This window comes from Sander lucioperca, chromosome 2 (genome assembly GCF_008315115.2).
Source record: "Sander lucioperca isolate FBNREF2018 chromosome 2, SLUC_FBN_1.2, whole genome shotgun sequence".
NCBI lineage: Eukaryota > Metazoa > Chordata > Actinopteri > Perciformes > Percidae > Sander > Sander lucioperca.
Genome location: NC_050174.1, coordinates 22262062 through 22278615, shown reverse-complemented (window position 1 = coordinate 22278615; position 16554 = coordinate 22262062). Strand labels below are relative to the sequence as shown.

Here is a 16554-nt window from a genome sequence, read left to right as displayed (position 1 = left end):
TTAAGCGGGTGAGGGCTTCTCACTTTGGTAACCTCATTTCCTCCAGTAAACGCAACCCTAAAGTTCAGTTTGACACCATCAACAAGATTGTCACTCCTGCACCTCTGGATGTCTTTTCAAGTAAGGAGGACTGCAGTGACCTTTTCTCTTTCTTTGTGAATAGGATAAGAGTTGTCAGGGCAAGAATCACCCCCTCTGCTACTATATTATTTTCATTGTATATGCTTCCCTTAGGTATATATTATAAGCAAATTTGAAGATATCTCATATCACTGTTACGCTGATGATATCCAGTTGTTTTAAGTTGAATGAGAATGACAAACTGACGGTTTAGCACAACTGTCTGACTGCCATTAAAAACTGGATGGCCGACAACTTTTTACAGCTCACTGCAGATAATACGGAGGTTCTTATCATTGCTTCAGATAGCACAGCTTTTTAAGGTTGCTCAGTGTTTGGGGTCCCTTTCTTCAGCTGTACAGTCTACAGTCTGTGTTATATTTGATAGGGCTGTAACAGTACGTGTATTAGTCCCAGGCCGTTTGGGTTCAGGATGTTGGGAAGGAGCGCAAGCTTTTTAACATAGTAGGTGTAGGTGGAGAGGGCTAGCAGTTAGCCGGAGCTCTGAGATGGCCGATTAGCTCAAAGAATCCACAGATAACTGAACGGAGCTTTCACACTGATACTAAAACCAATCAGAATCGTCGTGGGCGGTGCTAAGCGCCGGACGGAGCAATGGTGCCGCTGTAAAATAGCCTCGGGAAGAAACTTGTTTTGGTGGAACATGTGTACGTTCAAAAGTAGTTTTAGTCGTGCGACAGAAAACTCAGATTGGACAGATAGTCTAGCTAGCTGTCTGGATTTACCCTGCAGAGATCTGAGGAGAAGTTAACCATAGTCCTCAGAAATCCACCGGAGTTTAGAATTACAACACAAAGAAAGAGGAAGGGGACGGACATCCGGCCGAAATGAGGGACATCCGGTGAAATTTCCAGCGGCACCGGAGCAATCCCGGAAATGGCGGTATCTAATCATACCAGTAGTAGAACATAAAACATAACCTGCACCAACTCGTTAGTGAAGTCTCTCCTGTGTATGTTGGTCCGAGGAGACAACCTGCAGCAGCACTGACTGCACACCAGATGTGGCTGTGCCTCCTTCCCTCCTCCTTCCTCCCTCCTTCCCTCCTCCCCTACATGGTGAGCTCATTGGCAAAATAAGAAAACATTATCAGACACTACATGGGTCATTTTCTCTGTGCCAACCGTTACGTCATTGCTGTCGCACAAAGTAAACATCCACTACGGTCACTATGGCAACAAGTGGAAGCTGAGTTTGCCTTTAATATAATCCATCCATGGTTGGCCTATAATAGTTCCACATTAAATTATTCTTCCAAAACAATCCAGCAGAGCCAGCTAACACAGATTCAGCTATTTGACATCCCCTTACCTACAAAATGATTCATCTGCGAGCTGTATCAATGTTCATGAATTTACATTATTTCTTGGTTGCTAGGTGACAGAAATTCACAATGCATGGGGGTATAGTTTGATATTGTAGTGAGCATCGATATTCAGTGTGTTACAGCGCATTATAGGAAACAATAAGTGCCCTAAAATGTATTCTGCAAATTTGAATTATATTTCAGACACTATATAAAAAATGTACATAGTAGCGCCCTAAAACGTGAACAGTGACTCGTTCCGGACACAGCCTAGTGCATCACCATAGTAACAGAGGGAGGTACCACCTTGTGGCGCTACTAAGCATTGCAGTTATAACTCTGTTACATTATCAACAGGTCAGAGTCTTTAATGGAACATTACTGACAGAAGTCTTATTAATTTTTTATGCCAGTATTTGAGTGCCTTAACTGTAACATTCAGCATGGCCAATGAGCCACTGTTGAATGTATATACTTTTTTTAAAATAAATTATTTATTTTCCCTGTTGTACCGAAAACATACCGTGACCCAAAACCGAGGTTCATACCGAACCGTGAATTTTGTGTACTGTTACACCCCTAATATTTGATAATGCTCATAGACTGTATAATATTAATGGACAGAGCACGTGCGACATCACCCATTAGTTTGTGGAGATCTGCTATCAGTCGTTGAATTTGCCATTACGGGCACAGCCATCCTGGTTGCGGATGTGACGATTTTAAACGAGACGGAGGAGTGAGGGAGGAGCCCTTACACTCTACGTTACGTTACACACTTTCACTGGCAATCACATCATAGCCATGCCCTAAAACACCCCCTGCTTTATCGACGATTTTAAAATCAACGAGAGCATAATTAAAAAAAATTAACATCATTCTGTGTTGCAGAAGACTTAAAACTAGATCAGATAGATCAATAGAGCTGTTTGGAGCAGTTTGTGAATTGTGCAAGTGTGTTTTCTGTTGGAGATGGTAAGTCCCTTTGGGGTGGACTTTGGGCTTTTTCACTTTGTAAACCTATAACATGCACAAAAAAAAAAAAAAAAAATATATATATATATATATAACACAATAAAGGAAAGGGAAAAAGCTGATTGAAAAACTGATTGAACCGCTATTGAAACGCAGCCTTAAAGTGCCCATATTATGAAAAAATCACTTTTTCTGGGATTTGGGGTGTTATGTTGTGTCTCTGGTGCTTCCACACACATACAAACTTTGAAAAAAATCCATCCATGCTGTTTAGAGTGAGATACAGTTTCTGAATGTGTCCTGCCTTCAGTCTCTGGGTGAGCTGTTCAAAATCGGCACGGTTTGTGACGTCACAAGCCGAAACGAGCAGGCTAACCGCAACCATTAGCTTGTAGCGTTAGCAGCATGCTAGCGTTAGCATGCTAACGCTAATGCTAATGCTAGCATGCTAACGCTAATTCACCATAATCTACAAAAGAACTACTTACATGTGCATTTAGAAGTCTCCCAGCTAATCCTGCCTTGTAACTGACCGAAGTTGTAGAAACAGCCTTTCTTTTACTGTGTATGGAGCTAGCTAGCTGACATGATCTATTTCTGAGCTACTGCGCATGTGCAAGTGCAATCAAAGATAGTACAGAAGAAGAAGAAGAAAAGAGGTCTCACTCTGTAGCTAAAACAGAGACCAGCTGAAAAGAGGATCTGTAGCAGTGAGAGAGAGTAAAAATATGGTGTTTTTTGAAAATTAAACCATGTAAACCTACTCTGGTACAACCTTAAAATACAATTATGAACCTGAAAATGAGCATAATATGGCTGCTTTAAGTCCTGTGTAAATCGGGCTTCAGACAGCAGACTTGTAAAGAAGGGCCTGTATAAAAGTCCAACCTAATGACCATGTGTTCCTCAGCCTCGTGTATGGGGGCTCCAGGTCGTCCCACCCAGACTCCGAGCTGCTCCACCGGCAGACCTACGGTACCCCCCATCCCCTCCAGGGCTATGCAACGAACCACCACCCAGGAAGTTCCAGACAGGGAGGGGCCTGGGGTGCTGCTGGACGCTCGCTTGGTAAGGACTCAAATCTAGAAATAGTGTATTTCTTTCTATGTATAGTGCAATCTGTAGTATGGTTGGGTATGGTTTGGATTTTGAGGGTCTTGAGGTCCTGTCCTGTAGCTGAGAGTGGATGTCAGCCCTGGGGTAGACTCCTGACCTAGGGCTGCACCATTTGGAGAGAAAGTCATATTGCGATTTACAATACTGCGATTGCGATATATGGTATCATGAGTCTACTTGCTTGATTATCAAGGAAAATGAAGAAAACACTAAAATGTTGAAACATACAAAGTTGACATGGAATACTGTGGAGAAAGAACAACAATGGTGAAAAGTAACACCAGGGATGTGGAACTGTTGACTGAAACGGATGGCACAGTGCTACATCATGTGCAGAGTGTGAGTGTTTCCCGATGCCCCTCCTGTGCTGTGGTGGCATGTGCCAAACAGTTGGTTACAGTGGAATATACATAAAGGGTAGGGTGATAAATATGTAATGTCTCAACCACTTAGATTACTTATCTCGTATATTTTAAACAACTGTGCCAATCACAGAGTTGCACGATGAAAAGAGTTCACCAAAGGAGAAGAGACACCAGCCGCCTGTCCAGATATGGAAATAATATTATTGTCTGGATAGAGCAGACAGGCAGGATGTTAATGCATTGCTTCTCTGTGTAAAATCTCTGTTTTCTGTTCTCGGTTTTTATTTTGCAACACAGTGATCTATTTAGAAATCGTGACTCTGTTTTATGCAACAATAAAAGCATTTCAATAAAAATAGAAAGAAAAGTTTGAAAGAAAGACTCTTTATGAACTGTTTACAACATGATGGTATGATCTATGATATGATTTATATGAATTAAGTGAGGGTTGTGGTTTTTTGCCAGGCCTCTCAGGGCTATTTGACGCCAGCCTCCACCACGCCAGCCCCTCGGGTCCTGACCCCTCCGTCATGAATCTGATTTCAGCTCTGGAGTCGCGGGGTCCACAGCCTCCACCCTCTGCTTCCTCCCTCCTCTCTCAGTTTCGCTCTCCCTCTTGGCAGACTGGTGAGTGTCAGCCTGTTAGGGTAATGGTAAAATCCTCATTTGACATTAGTTCTTTTTTACTATTGAAATACTACTACTATTTCTAGATAATTCGTCATTTCATTTACAGAATCATTTGCATTTATTTAATTTGCAAAAAAGTTTGTAGTCTCAAACTGAAAAGTTGCTAATTTGTTCAATTTGAGTAGTGCCTTGCATTTGCCAACACTGTCCATGTGATGTTGTGTCCTGTAGCAATGCATACACCGGCCCCAGCGGAGCTCTTTATTTCAGGGGCACTTCCTGGTTCCAGCTCTTTCCCCTCTTCCTCAGCCCTCTCTGCATACCAGCATCCTGGCTCCTTCTCTGGACGATCTTTCACTCCCTCACTATCCCTGCAGGACACGCCTACATTTAGCCCGACTTCCAACAGTTTGCTATCTCCCCATGATCCCCTGCTGCACATCAAAACACCCTCCCAGGCCAGCTTGGGCTTTGATCGCTTGCTGTCTTCCCAGAGTGCCACCTACCGAGGCTCCCAGGAGCCCCCGGCCCCTCCTCAGACCCAAGCCCCTCCCACCTCCTCCAGTTGCCACCTGTCCCCTTCCCAGTTCAACTTATTGTCCTCCCAGCTCCACAACCAGTCCTCCCAGCTCTATAATGCCTCCATGTTCTCTTCCACAGCAGCCCTGCTGCCCACGCCCCCCCCTCCTCCCCAGCCTCCTCCAGAGAGGGCAGCGTCCCGGCAGGACAGTGTGATCAAACATTACCAACGCTCGTCCCCAGCTCAATCCGCAGCACTACCCCCACAGCAATATGTCAGCTGTGGGGGGTCATCGAGCTACCAGCAGCTAGCCAGTCACCACCGACATTCTGGGGTGTCCTGCAGTCCCCTGGGGGAGCAGAGCCCATCCTCTGACCCCAAGCCCTCACCACGGTTGGAATCCAAGACTTATCAACCTATTAGCCAAACCCCCTACACATCCTCATCCTCCAGTTCCTCAGCCCCCTCCTCATCTGGCACTAAGGGAGCCAAGAGTTCCAGCTCCAGCAGCGGCTACTCCTCTTCAGGCTCAGCATCATCTTCTTCCCGTACTCCACACACTCCACCATCAGCCTCCTCCACTTCCTCTTCGTCCTCTTCTAGCTCCAAGACAAGCGCTGGCTCCTTGTCTGCTCCCTCTTGCCAGCAGCCCCCAGCTCAGTCAGCACCGGCACCACCTTCTCTACCGGTGGTGTCATCCAACCTTGTTCAACAGCCAGCACCTAAACAATGCCTCTCCACTTATGGCTCTCCGCCTCTGGCCAAATCCAGCACAGGCCTACCAGACCAGACCCCTCTCCAGCAACATGCCCAGTCCTACTCTCCCAACCAGCCTCCATCTACACACATGACCCAGTCTTATGGGGGCTTTAACTCACCTCATGCCCAGGACCTGAGCTCTGGAGCAGGGGGTACTGGAGGGAAGACCTTCACTGCTACAGGCTCAGGAGGACGCTCGTTTTCTGCAGAGATAGTCTTTGGGGACTCAAGCTTTGGCTCAACCTCTCTTAGGAGGGCAGGCAGTCCTTCCTTAGGGTATGGGAGTGCTGGAGGATCAGCAGCAGGTGGACCTGTATCAGGAGCTGCTGCACTTGGCAGTGGAGTTGGATCTGCAGGATCAGGAAGCGGATCTGCTGGGGTTGGTAATGAAGGCAGCAGCTCTTACCACCTGCCTGAGTCTAGTCCCTCGCCCTCCATCAATTCTACTATCGGTCGCACTGGATTGCACTCTCCTGCCTCTGCTCGCCCTGCACAGTCCCCTGGAGGCTCAGGGGCCACTAAATACTTGTCCACCATTCTCTCGCCTGCTTTTATGTCCCCACCACAAGGTTTCCCTGATACACGGCAAGTGCAGAGCCAGTCCTACCACACAACACCACCTAAGCCAAAAACAGAGACCAACATGCTGGGAGTTGAGCGTTCCCAAGATGAGGAAGAGGATGACGATGATTTCATCATCCACCACTTACTACATTCCCAGAGCTCAACTCCCCATCCTTCCCAGCATCACCCACCTCCTCATCAATTACCCCAGCCGCTCCCACAAGCTAGGGATGGGGAAGGCAAGGGGGTGACCTATGACATTAACAAGATCTCAGAAGAGCGCTACCACCTTCAGAGTGTTATTCGTACCAATAACATCACCAGCAGTTCAGGTCCTGGAACAGCAATTGGTGATGCAGCAAGTGGTTTGAACACTCAGTTGGAAATATCACGGAAGGAACAGCAACAGGCCAAATCAAAGTTGACCATATCAAAGTCCACTGCTGGAGGGGTCACTGACTCCCTTTCCCACTCCCATCAACAACAGCATGACTCCTTGGGCTCTGTGGTCCATTATGGAAGAGAGGACCCCTACGCAATGCACTCCCATCACACCTCACACTTGTCCTCACACTCTCAGCAACACTCTCAGCATCCCCAAATCTCCCAGCATTCTCGACACACTGGACACACACAGCACTCTCAAAATACTCAGCATAGCCATCCCCTTTCCCACTCTCACAGCCACCCTCACATGGAGCTGAAGAAGCCTTCAGATGAAAATGACAATGCCTACTTGTGTAACACACCAGATGTGCAGCAGGCTCGACAAAGCCAGGTTCCCCTTTCCCTAATGGATTCACAGCAAGACCCTCCCCAGCAAACTCACATGCTGCAATCTGTCCTTTCTCATACCACTAGCACTAAGATAGACCCCCAGCAAGCCCCTCCACAGCAGCTACAGCAGCATCCTTTGAGCCAGCAGGCCATGATGGGTTCAGCTGGAGGAGTAGGGCCTGCCATGGTGGAATCCCACCCACAGAACCAGCCCTCGCAGTTGCAACTCCAGCTCCAGACCCAGGTTATAGATACCCACTACGGCCTTGGAGTCCAGCCAAGAGATCAAACCCGAGCCAGTCAGAACTCAGTGTCTCCGCTAGACATACTAGACCAATCTCTTTCCCGGACGAACAGCAGAGGTAGTGGAGGAGCTCTGGACAGAACAGGAGTTGGGGTGACTGGAGGGGAGGGAGGTGGTGGGGACAGACATAGACAGCCGCACAGACTAACACCCCACCACCATCCCCAACAATCAGCCTCAGATCTCCATGACTTCCTCTCTGAACCAGATTTAGGCTTGTCCACCCCCTCCCACCTGCACCACCTCAACCAGCCTCAGGTCCATGCCCACCCCCATGTCCACCATCAACAGCAAGCACACACTCACCATCAACTGGCACACTCTCAATTAGCTCACCCACACTCCCACCGGATGGCAGCAAATATGGGAACCCCCCAACAACAGCAGCAGCCCCAACAAAGAGAGCCTGAAACTCTGTCCCACTCCCAGTTAGACCAGCTCAAACAGCACCAGTTTCAAACAGTGAGCCCAGTGGGTAAAGTAGGACAAAATCATGGCCCGCAGCAACAGCATCGGTTTGCACCTCTAACATCCATCTGCTTTCCAGACTCTCTTTTACACGATGAAGACCGCACTTTCTTTCCTGAGATGGAGGACATGTTTTGTTCAGCTGATTACAAGTCGAGCTGTGTGGAGAATTCTGGGGCAGGACAGGCTGCTCAAGAAAGCCTTACCCAGGGCCATGGGCAGGGACAAGAGGGTATGGAAGCCTTAAAAACAGGAGGTGCTAGAGAGGGCTATGATATGGTTGGTCATCACAGTGATCAAGGCTATGGACATTATTGCCACAGCCTTCCAGGAACAGGAACTGGCAATCTACACTTAGACCTTGACTCTACGAAGACCCACGAGCTTCCCTCTACTGTGAATACTGACCAGCTTGGCCTCATCCAATCCCAAACGCCCAACATGGGGCTGAGTTCAGCAGATCAAGGGGATGGCTCAGTCAACAAGATGATGGGAGTTGTAGGAGTGGGTGGAAGTTCAAATACAACTGGTCTGACCTCACCTATATTTTGTTCTTCTCGACCCAAGAAACTGTTGAAGACCAGCTCATATCATTTGCTTAAACAGCGGCGTGAGCCACAAACTCAAACAAAGAAAAACTATGCGCAGGAGTATGAATTTGAGGACGATGAGGATAAAGTTGATATTCCAGCTGATATTCGCCTAACCAGTCGACGCCTTCCTGACCTACTCCCTGACTTGGTCTCTAGTTGTAGAAAGGCTAGTGGGGCATCAGGCGTAAGTGGGCTCAGTCCACTGATGGGGGACATGGACTTCTGCCACCCCTCCAGCTACTCTTCCCCTGGACACCCTCCACATATCCTCCCCCACTATGGCCCTAAGAAAAGAGGCAGGAAACCAACTAAACCAAAACGTGAAGGCCCTCCTCGCCCACGAGGTAGACCACGCATACGTCCTCTTCCAGAGCCGCCCTACTGCAGGGGGCTGATGGGATCAGTGCCTGGAGAAAGTAGAAGGGGTCGTGGGCGCGGTCGAGGACGAGGCAGGAGGGAGGAAGGGTTTGTTGAAATGCATCAAGACATGAACAAAGCACAAAACCTCGCATATCATCAGCAGCAGCAGCAGCATCGGCAGCAACAGTTCAGCCAACAGCAGCATCTCCAACAGCAGGCAGACCTCCACCAAGCAGCACACCAACAGCATCACCTGCATCATCATCATCAACAGCAGCAGCAGCAGCATGTTTCCTGTCCTCACCAACAACCGCATCATCAACAGCATCATCATCATCAACAACAACAACAGCAACCATCCCAGCTGCAGCAAGATCCAATCACACCTATCAAGGTAACAGTGAAAAGAACAGATAATCTGTTGGTTTTGCCTGTCTTAGCTTCAGTGTTAATTCATTACTGTGGACATTAAGATTGAACCCAAATATATCACTCTGAGAATTCTGGGGACAGTTAAGACAAATGTGCTCTTTTAACTAGGAATTAGGGTCAACAAATAGACTTAAGCTCTCTAGTTGATGACTATCTCAAGTAAAATGAATTTGGTATCCGGATAGATTAATGCTTTATTTAATGCTTGCAGATTCAAGCGGAGCAACAGCAGAATATCCAAATGATTATTGCTTGTCAAACTGTAGCAGGCCACAGATTGCTATATCTCTATGTTTTTCTTTGCAGTTGTCGGCAGGTTTAATTGATTGACAATTGACAATGAAAATGGCTCTTAGCTTATAGATAGCATAAAGGTAGTGCGGCTCTCTTTAAGGTTTAAAAATAGTAAGTCTTTAGTTCTGTGCAACTGTTTAAGGATCCCATGAATATATAAAATAGAGACTCACTGATGTCCAGGCAATTAGAGAGAGAGGGTGCGACCAATTAGTAGTTCAGGAAGATGCAGTAAATGCTAAGACACTAACAGGAAACAGCCACGTGTGTGTGTGTGTGTGTGTGTGTGTGTGTGTGTATATATATATATATATATATATATATATATATATATTCAGTATGTGTGTGTATTTATAATGTATATTCTGCTATGTATTCTTTGAAGTGTGCCCGCAATACTTTTTGATGCACTCGCTTGTCACCACTGTGTGCGATTAATTTAAATATATATATATATATATATATAAAAATATTTCTGTGAAACCAAGCCCTGAGTGGTTTTAACAAAATCAGCATTACTGGCTTATTTTGTAGATATCCAAGTGAGCCAAGCTACAGTAACGATGATATACAGTAACAAATGTTGTATACTGTATGCTAAAAGTCCTTTTGAATGTCTTCCATCCAATCTGTCTGTCTGTCAGATCAAACTGCCCGTTCCCAGCATGCCGCCATCAGAATCGTTGTTGAGGACAGACTCACTGTCCAGCACCGAGCCAGTTCTGTCTGACGGATCTGTGGGGTCGGCACCATCTCTGGGCCTGAGTCCTGGACCCAGCGCTGCCATGGACAGCAGCAGAAGTGAGGTGAACCAGACTCAAGACAAGATGATGAAGCATCAGCAGAAAGCTGAAGAGGTAAAATAGTTTGCAAATGCAAAGAAAAGAAAAAAATATATACACACTTTAATATAATAACTTTATTTGTATAGCACCTTTCAAAACAATGGTGTACAAAGTGCTTGACAGAGGAAAAAAAAGCACATACACACTAATACCTAAATGCAAAAAAAGTAAAGTAAAGGGAAGCTGGGGATGATTTGTAGGAATTTGGTGGAATGTGTAGCTCTTCCTGCTCCACGTTAATCTCTAATGTGACGACACATCGGCCTCCCCAGTAGCGTTATTGGCCACAGCAGCGAAGATGAGAGAGCACGTTTAAAGAGGAGGAATCAATCTAAATATGAAATCATTTGTCACATTTCTAAAAAATAAAGGCAAAGGTTCTCCATTAATAATAATATAAATGGAATTTTTCCGATGCAGTGATGTTTGATGCATCTTGACTCCATCCCAAATTGTACCGGTGCACACTTTTGAAATCAGTGCACTCGCACCATGCACTTTTATGTCCCTGCATGCTCACTGTGAATCTTCCCATCCCTAATGTAGTAGCATGTAGGCTGCTAGATGAGCTCTGTCACTTTCTTCTTGATGTCAGGGTGTGAGGGAGAAGGAGCTGCAAATATGAAGGGCTGCAGAGGACCTGTGCATGACAGCTTGAACTATTTTTCATGTTAGAAGGAAATGATGTTGCCCCTCAGCAACAGTAAAATATAGTGTCTAGTAAATATAGTTTCTGCAGTCAGTATTTAGACTGTGAAGTGACACCTTCCATTTCCAAATCAAGTCAAACTGATATACGTACATTTTAGTTAGTCAGCCAGTTAGTGTTTGAATAGTTCTCCTCTCATTGTGCCAGCTCTGTATTCCAGCACATTGGCTTTTACATTAACCAGAGACTGAGGAGTGCTGACTCAGCTTTAAGCATGTTGGATGGGGTTTACATCTGAAGGACTAAGAACTAAACACAACCTAGACCCGCATTTAAGAAAAATGAAGCAGGGCAGTGACCCTTAAAGGTGCACTATGAGTTCCTGCATGGTTTCAGCGCAATTTCATTTTTGTCTCAAATCGTAGACATCTCTCCTTGATCCGCTAGCTGCCTGCCCCCTGAACACACCGTGAAAAAGCCCGGTCTCGGGAGACACCACAGGGGTCGTAAACGTCAAACAAACACTAGAGGCACAGGATAGGCACCAAAATACAACAAACCACGTTCCAGCCAATCACCGACAAGATGGTTGGGGGAGGGGGTGGGGGTTAGTGACAGTTAGTCAGTTAGTCATGCCAGTTACGGAAACATGGGGGAGGGGCGAGCTTGCTCTGTTTTGTTTTGAATTTACTTGGAACGTCAACAGAAGTGACCATGCAGGAACTCATAGTGCACCTTTAATACACAAGAGCATGGGTTAAGAACTTAAAGACAAAATGCAGTAGAGACTTGAGGGACTCACAAGATCGTGTATTAAAAAACCCCCGACAAAAACATCTAAAAAGAATTGTCCAAAAAAAACCTCGGGGTAACCCTATGCTTGGTATCCACATCAACAAGAGTCTGACCTGGACGCTGCATACTGACTCAGTGGTGAATGGCTAGACATTGAGGAACTGAGGAAACTCCAGGTATTCTCTCAAATACTGGGGAGTCTCTACTCCTGCATCATAGAGAGCGTTCTGACTGTGAACATCACTGCCACTGGTACGAAAACAACACCAAACAGGACCACAAGGCCATGCAGAGAGTGGCTCGTTCAGGGTGGGGTTTGCAGAGAGGACTGTTGCAGAGAAAAAGAGAGAGAGAGAGATATCGGGCGAGCCAGCGCCCACACTGAACTGCCAGCTGTAGACTGTGAGCACAGTGAGACATCTATTTTGTTGTTTTTTTTTAGATGAAATGGGGGGCACACTGAGCTGCAGAGCGTGTCCTCCCCGCGACCACCAGTCCTGTCATGTTATACGTAAAGAGGACTGATTTGCCTAACCTTCACAGGTCTTTAGACCGCAGTGGAAACACACACAACAGCCGCCTGAAGGAACCTTCTAGTTCAGAAGAGATGTGTAGACTTTCAGCTGTGCTGACGTCAACAGGGAGCTTGTTCTACTATTTAGGAGCCAGGACAGCAAACAGTCGGGATTTCGTTGAGTGAGTGGGTGTCCCTCGCAGTAAGGGAGCAACAAGCAGGTTGGCCTATGAAAGGCAGAGTGGATGGGCTGGGTGTAAGGTTTGACCATATCCTGGATGTAAGTTGAGTCTGATCCCTTCGCAGCACGGTACGCAAGTACTAGGGCCTTGAAGCGGATGCGGGCAGCAACTGGTAACTAGTGAAGGGAGTGGAAAAGCGGTGAAGTGTGAGAGATCTTGGGGAGGTTGTAGACCAGTCGAGCTGCTGCGTTCTGAATTATCTGCGGGGTTTGGAGGGACCTTGCAGGTAGAGCAGCCAGGACGGAGTTGCAGTAGTCTAGACGTGAGATGACTAGAGCCTGAGCCGGAACCTGAGCCGCCTTCTGCGTTATAGAAGGGGGACGTATCCTTCTGATGTTATGCATGTATCCACACGATCGTGGTAGTTGCAGCAATGTTGGCAGTAAGGTAGAGTTGGTGGTCGAGTGTCACACCCAGGTTCCTAGCAGTCTGGGTGGGGACTACCACAGAGTTGTGATGGTGATAGCAAGGTCCTGGGTGGGAGAGCCCTTCCCTGAAAGCAGCTCGGTCTTGTCAAGGTTGAGTTTCAAGTGGTGTGTGGAGAGCCCCCTCCCCCCCTTTGGACTACAAAAGAGGGCAATACAAATAGACCAACTGAAATATTAACCAGTCCCTCCAGAAAAACGCGATCATGCGATCGCATAATTCAATGCATAATCAGCCAAAGTCCGCATATTTATGCGGGGGCCGCATTTTTTCAAATATGCCGCACTTTCGCCCCATAAATTGCCGATTTCCGCGCAAAATATGCGGGGCTTGCATGATTTCATAATCCTCGCATTTTCGTTGCAAAAGTCACATATATCTTAGCAGAAAGTTGAAAAGTGTTGCGTTTACTTCACACAAAAGCAGCCATTTTCCCCTGTTGCCATGGGAACGTTATGAAGTGACGTTATGAAGTGACGTTATGAAGTGACGTTATGAAGTGACGTAATTACGCAACGTGAACATCATCGAAAAGCTGCAAAACCCCGCGATGAAGCCATGATGAGACCGCAGTTTTTGCAAGTTCCCGCAATTTCATTGCATAAAATTGCATACATATTCTGCATATTCCATCGCATTTTTTAAGAAAACATGCTGCATAATCAAGGATTTTTGCCCGCAACAATCACAAAAAAACTCCACATTTTTCTGGAAGGACTGATTAACAATGACATAATATAGAGACAACAGCAGAATTAAATTTTCTGCTTCCCTTTCAAATGACTTTATATGAACTGATTTGATGCCCCCCAGCATGAAATCCTCAAGATAACTGGCATCTGTGAACATCTTGAAAGGGATGACATTACATTGTTGTACATGAAGAGGAAAAAGTCAACTGCATGCCGAACAAGCTCTCTAAAGAGTTGGAGCTAACCTTTGCTGAACAGATTTCTGACAGCCCTTTTTTCTCTACTGTTCACCCAGGTGACATGGAAGAAAGAAGTGGACGATCAGCTGAATCCTGAAGCCTGGGCTGCTATGCACAAGCTCTCCAGTTCAGTAAGTTGCTTCACACCCTCTCCACAAAAACCAGCAAAGCCACAAGTTTAATATATAATTCATACCTCATCCCTTTAAACTCTGGTAGAGGGAGCAACGCATCTTTACCTTCTTGCACACCTCAGGTGTGCCAAAGCCTGATAAAAATGTAGCATTTTGCCCAGGTATTTGTTAAAACTAAATGTAAAAAAAAGATTATTTAGTGGTGTAGTTCAGTGGGAAAAAAAACCCAATGTTTTCATTTTCAGCCATGTTCTTGTGATTTGAGGTTTGGAGAGAAGGAGGTTATAGTTGACTGACAGCCAGTTCTTTCTGACTGACAAAAGAGAAAGAGGAGAGATGGCTGTTACCAAGGCAGCTGTTGCCACGGTTACTACTGTGTTCAGTGCAGAAGCCTTGCTGCCACCTGCTGTCTGTTCAGCTTGGTTACCAACAGCCTCGTGTCCAGGGCTTGGATTTATTGAACTGTTTAGCGTGACATTTTAGAGCTGAGTAAGTCCCTTCACTTTTTTTCATACTTACAAATTTAAGATAAAAGATGCTCTTAAATGTACGGATGAACAATGTATCAGGGGAATTGAGGAAATGTGTGTCAGTATTTGGAAACATCACAAAATTGTGGCAGACCAGCCAGGAGTAACTCCATTACGATTAGTTGCATGCATATATCCCAAATCTTACACATTTTGAACAGAAATCTGCCATTTGAAAGAGATTTCACTTGTTATTATTGTAAAGCATGTAGAGCTGAATGTCTGAATTAGAGTGCGGATCCGGCCGCATTTTTCTGTCCGAGTCTGGCCCGCGTCTGACAGAGCAGTAACCGAACCCGACCCGAGCCCGACAGGCATTAAGATATTTATGTCAGACATCTTAATGTGTAAAGTAACTAGTAACTAAAGCTGTCAGGTTAATGTAGTGGAGTAAAAAAGTACAATATTTCTCTCTGAAATGTAGCGGAGTAGAAGTAGAAAGTAACATGAAAAGAAAAAGACTCAAGTAAAGTACAAGTACCTTTGGACTTAATTATAGTACTGGAGTAAATGTACTTAAAGTAGTTACATTCCAGCACTGGTTTCCTGCCGCAGTAGGCAGCTATTTCCACATCATCAAACAGTAGACAGACACTGTTAGAGAGCAGCCAACCAGCCACATAGTTCTCCTAGGAGTTGGTGAAGAGCAAAGCAGAACTTAAAGACGAGGACATATTGGACGTATTCTTCATTCATTAAACGTATTCTTCATTCATTCATGCTTTGTGTCTGCTGGATGTGTTGATTGGCATCTGGTTGCTAACATGCCACGCTGCCACCTAGTGGTAAAGGAAAGTCAATGATGTTGCTTTAAGGACAGATAAGTCTGGTAGAGTGAACATAGAGAGCAAATTACTAGTTGAAACGTTTGTACAGTGCACGGAGGAATACAGCTAACGACAAACAATGCCAGTGACGATATCATAAAGCACTCATCAGTCATGAGGTCTTGCTCTTTTGCCTTTTGCAGGCTGAAGAGAAGGCTTTCGACTTCAAACCTGGCTTTATGGCCTCTTTTTTGGACTTCCTGAAGACAGGCAGAAAGCAGCCAGGCCTTGAACAGGGACATGCTGGAGGTGAGCAGGAGTCCTCTCTGAAGGGAGGGATCAGGCCCTTATCCCCGACTCCTCCTCCCCTACCACCAACTCCTCCACAGCAGCAGCCTCCAGGAGCCTTCAGCGAAGGAGGGCAGGGCGGGGGGGCCCCGCTGGCTCTCAGCAGCTGCCCCAGTCCCTGCAAGCCCCTGGATGAGGAGCTGAAGGGGAACCTGGAGACACTGCCCTCCTTCTCCTCCGACGAGGAGGACTCAGTCAGTAAGAACCAGGACCTGCAGAAGAGCATCTCGTCGGCCATCTCCGCCCTCTATGACACCCCGCACTCGTTAGCTGCTGCAATGGCTTCTGCCATGGCCAAGGCCCCGCCCACCCCACAGGAGCCGCCACTCAGCCCCCATCTCCCTGCCATGCCGCCCCTTATCCCCAGTACAGAGAACAGAAAAGAGAAGGTGCTCACATACACACAGGATCACATACAGGGCAAGGAAGAGCAACAGTTGGTCTCCCCACTGTCGGATGGAGAAAACACAGAGGAGATGGCGGCTAAGCAAGGTGGAGACGAGCAGAAGGAGAGAGGGGGAGAGACTGCAGACGGTAAAGAAATAGTGAGAGAACCACAGAATGTGCAGCAGGGAGCCCTGGAAGAGCAGCAGGAGGAGGAGAAAAGGATGTCGGATATGCCGATTTTGGAGGTTGAAGGTAATTTATGTGTTCCTTCATCTGTCTGTTTTTACCGTTTGTTTGCCACATCTTCCCTCTTACAAAAAAATATCATGTCTTGAACGTTTTTTTTTGTGATTAACATTTCTTTTTAAATAAATACTAAACA

General features: G+C 46.3%; 1 protein-coding gene across 1 annotated transcript in view; it reads left to right on the top strand.

Moving 5' to 3' along the window:
- The window catches only part of prr12b (proline rich 12b), a 37769-nt gene that overhangs the window by 7797 nt on the left and 13418 nt on the right, over window positions 1-16554 (top strand). The window contains exons 2-7 of the mRNA XM_031292587.2: window positions 3333-3490; window positions 4369-4530; window positions 4765-9272; window positions 10249-10461; window positions 14063-14137; window positions 15641-16424. Of these exons, the coding sequence (XP_031148447.1) occupies window positions 3333-3490; window positions 4369-4530; window positions 4765-9272; window positions 10249-10461; window positions 14063-14137; window positions 15641-16424 (5900 nt within the window). The remainder of the gene's footprint in view (window positions 1-3332; window positions 3491-4368; window positions 4531-4764; window positions 9273-10248; window positions 10462-14062; window positions 14138-15640; window positions 16425-16554) is intronic.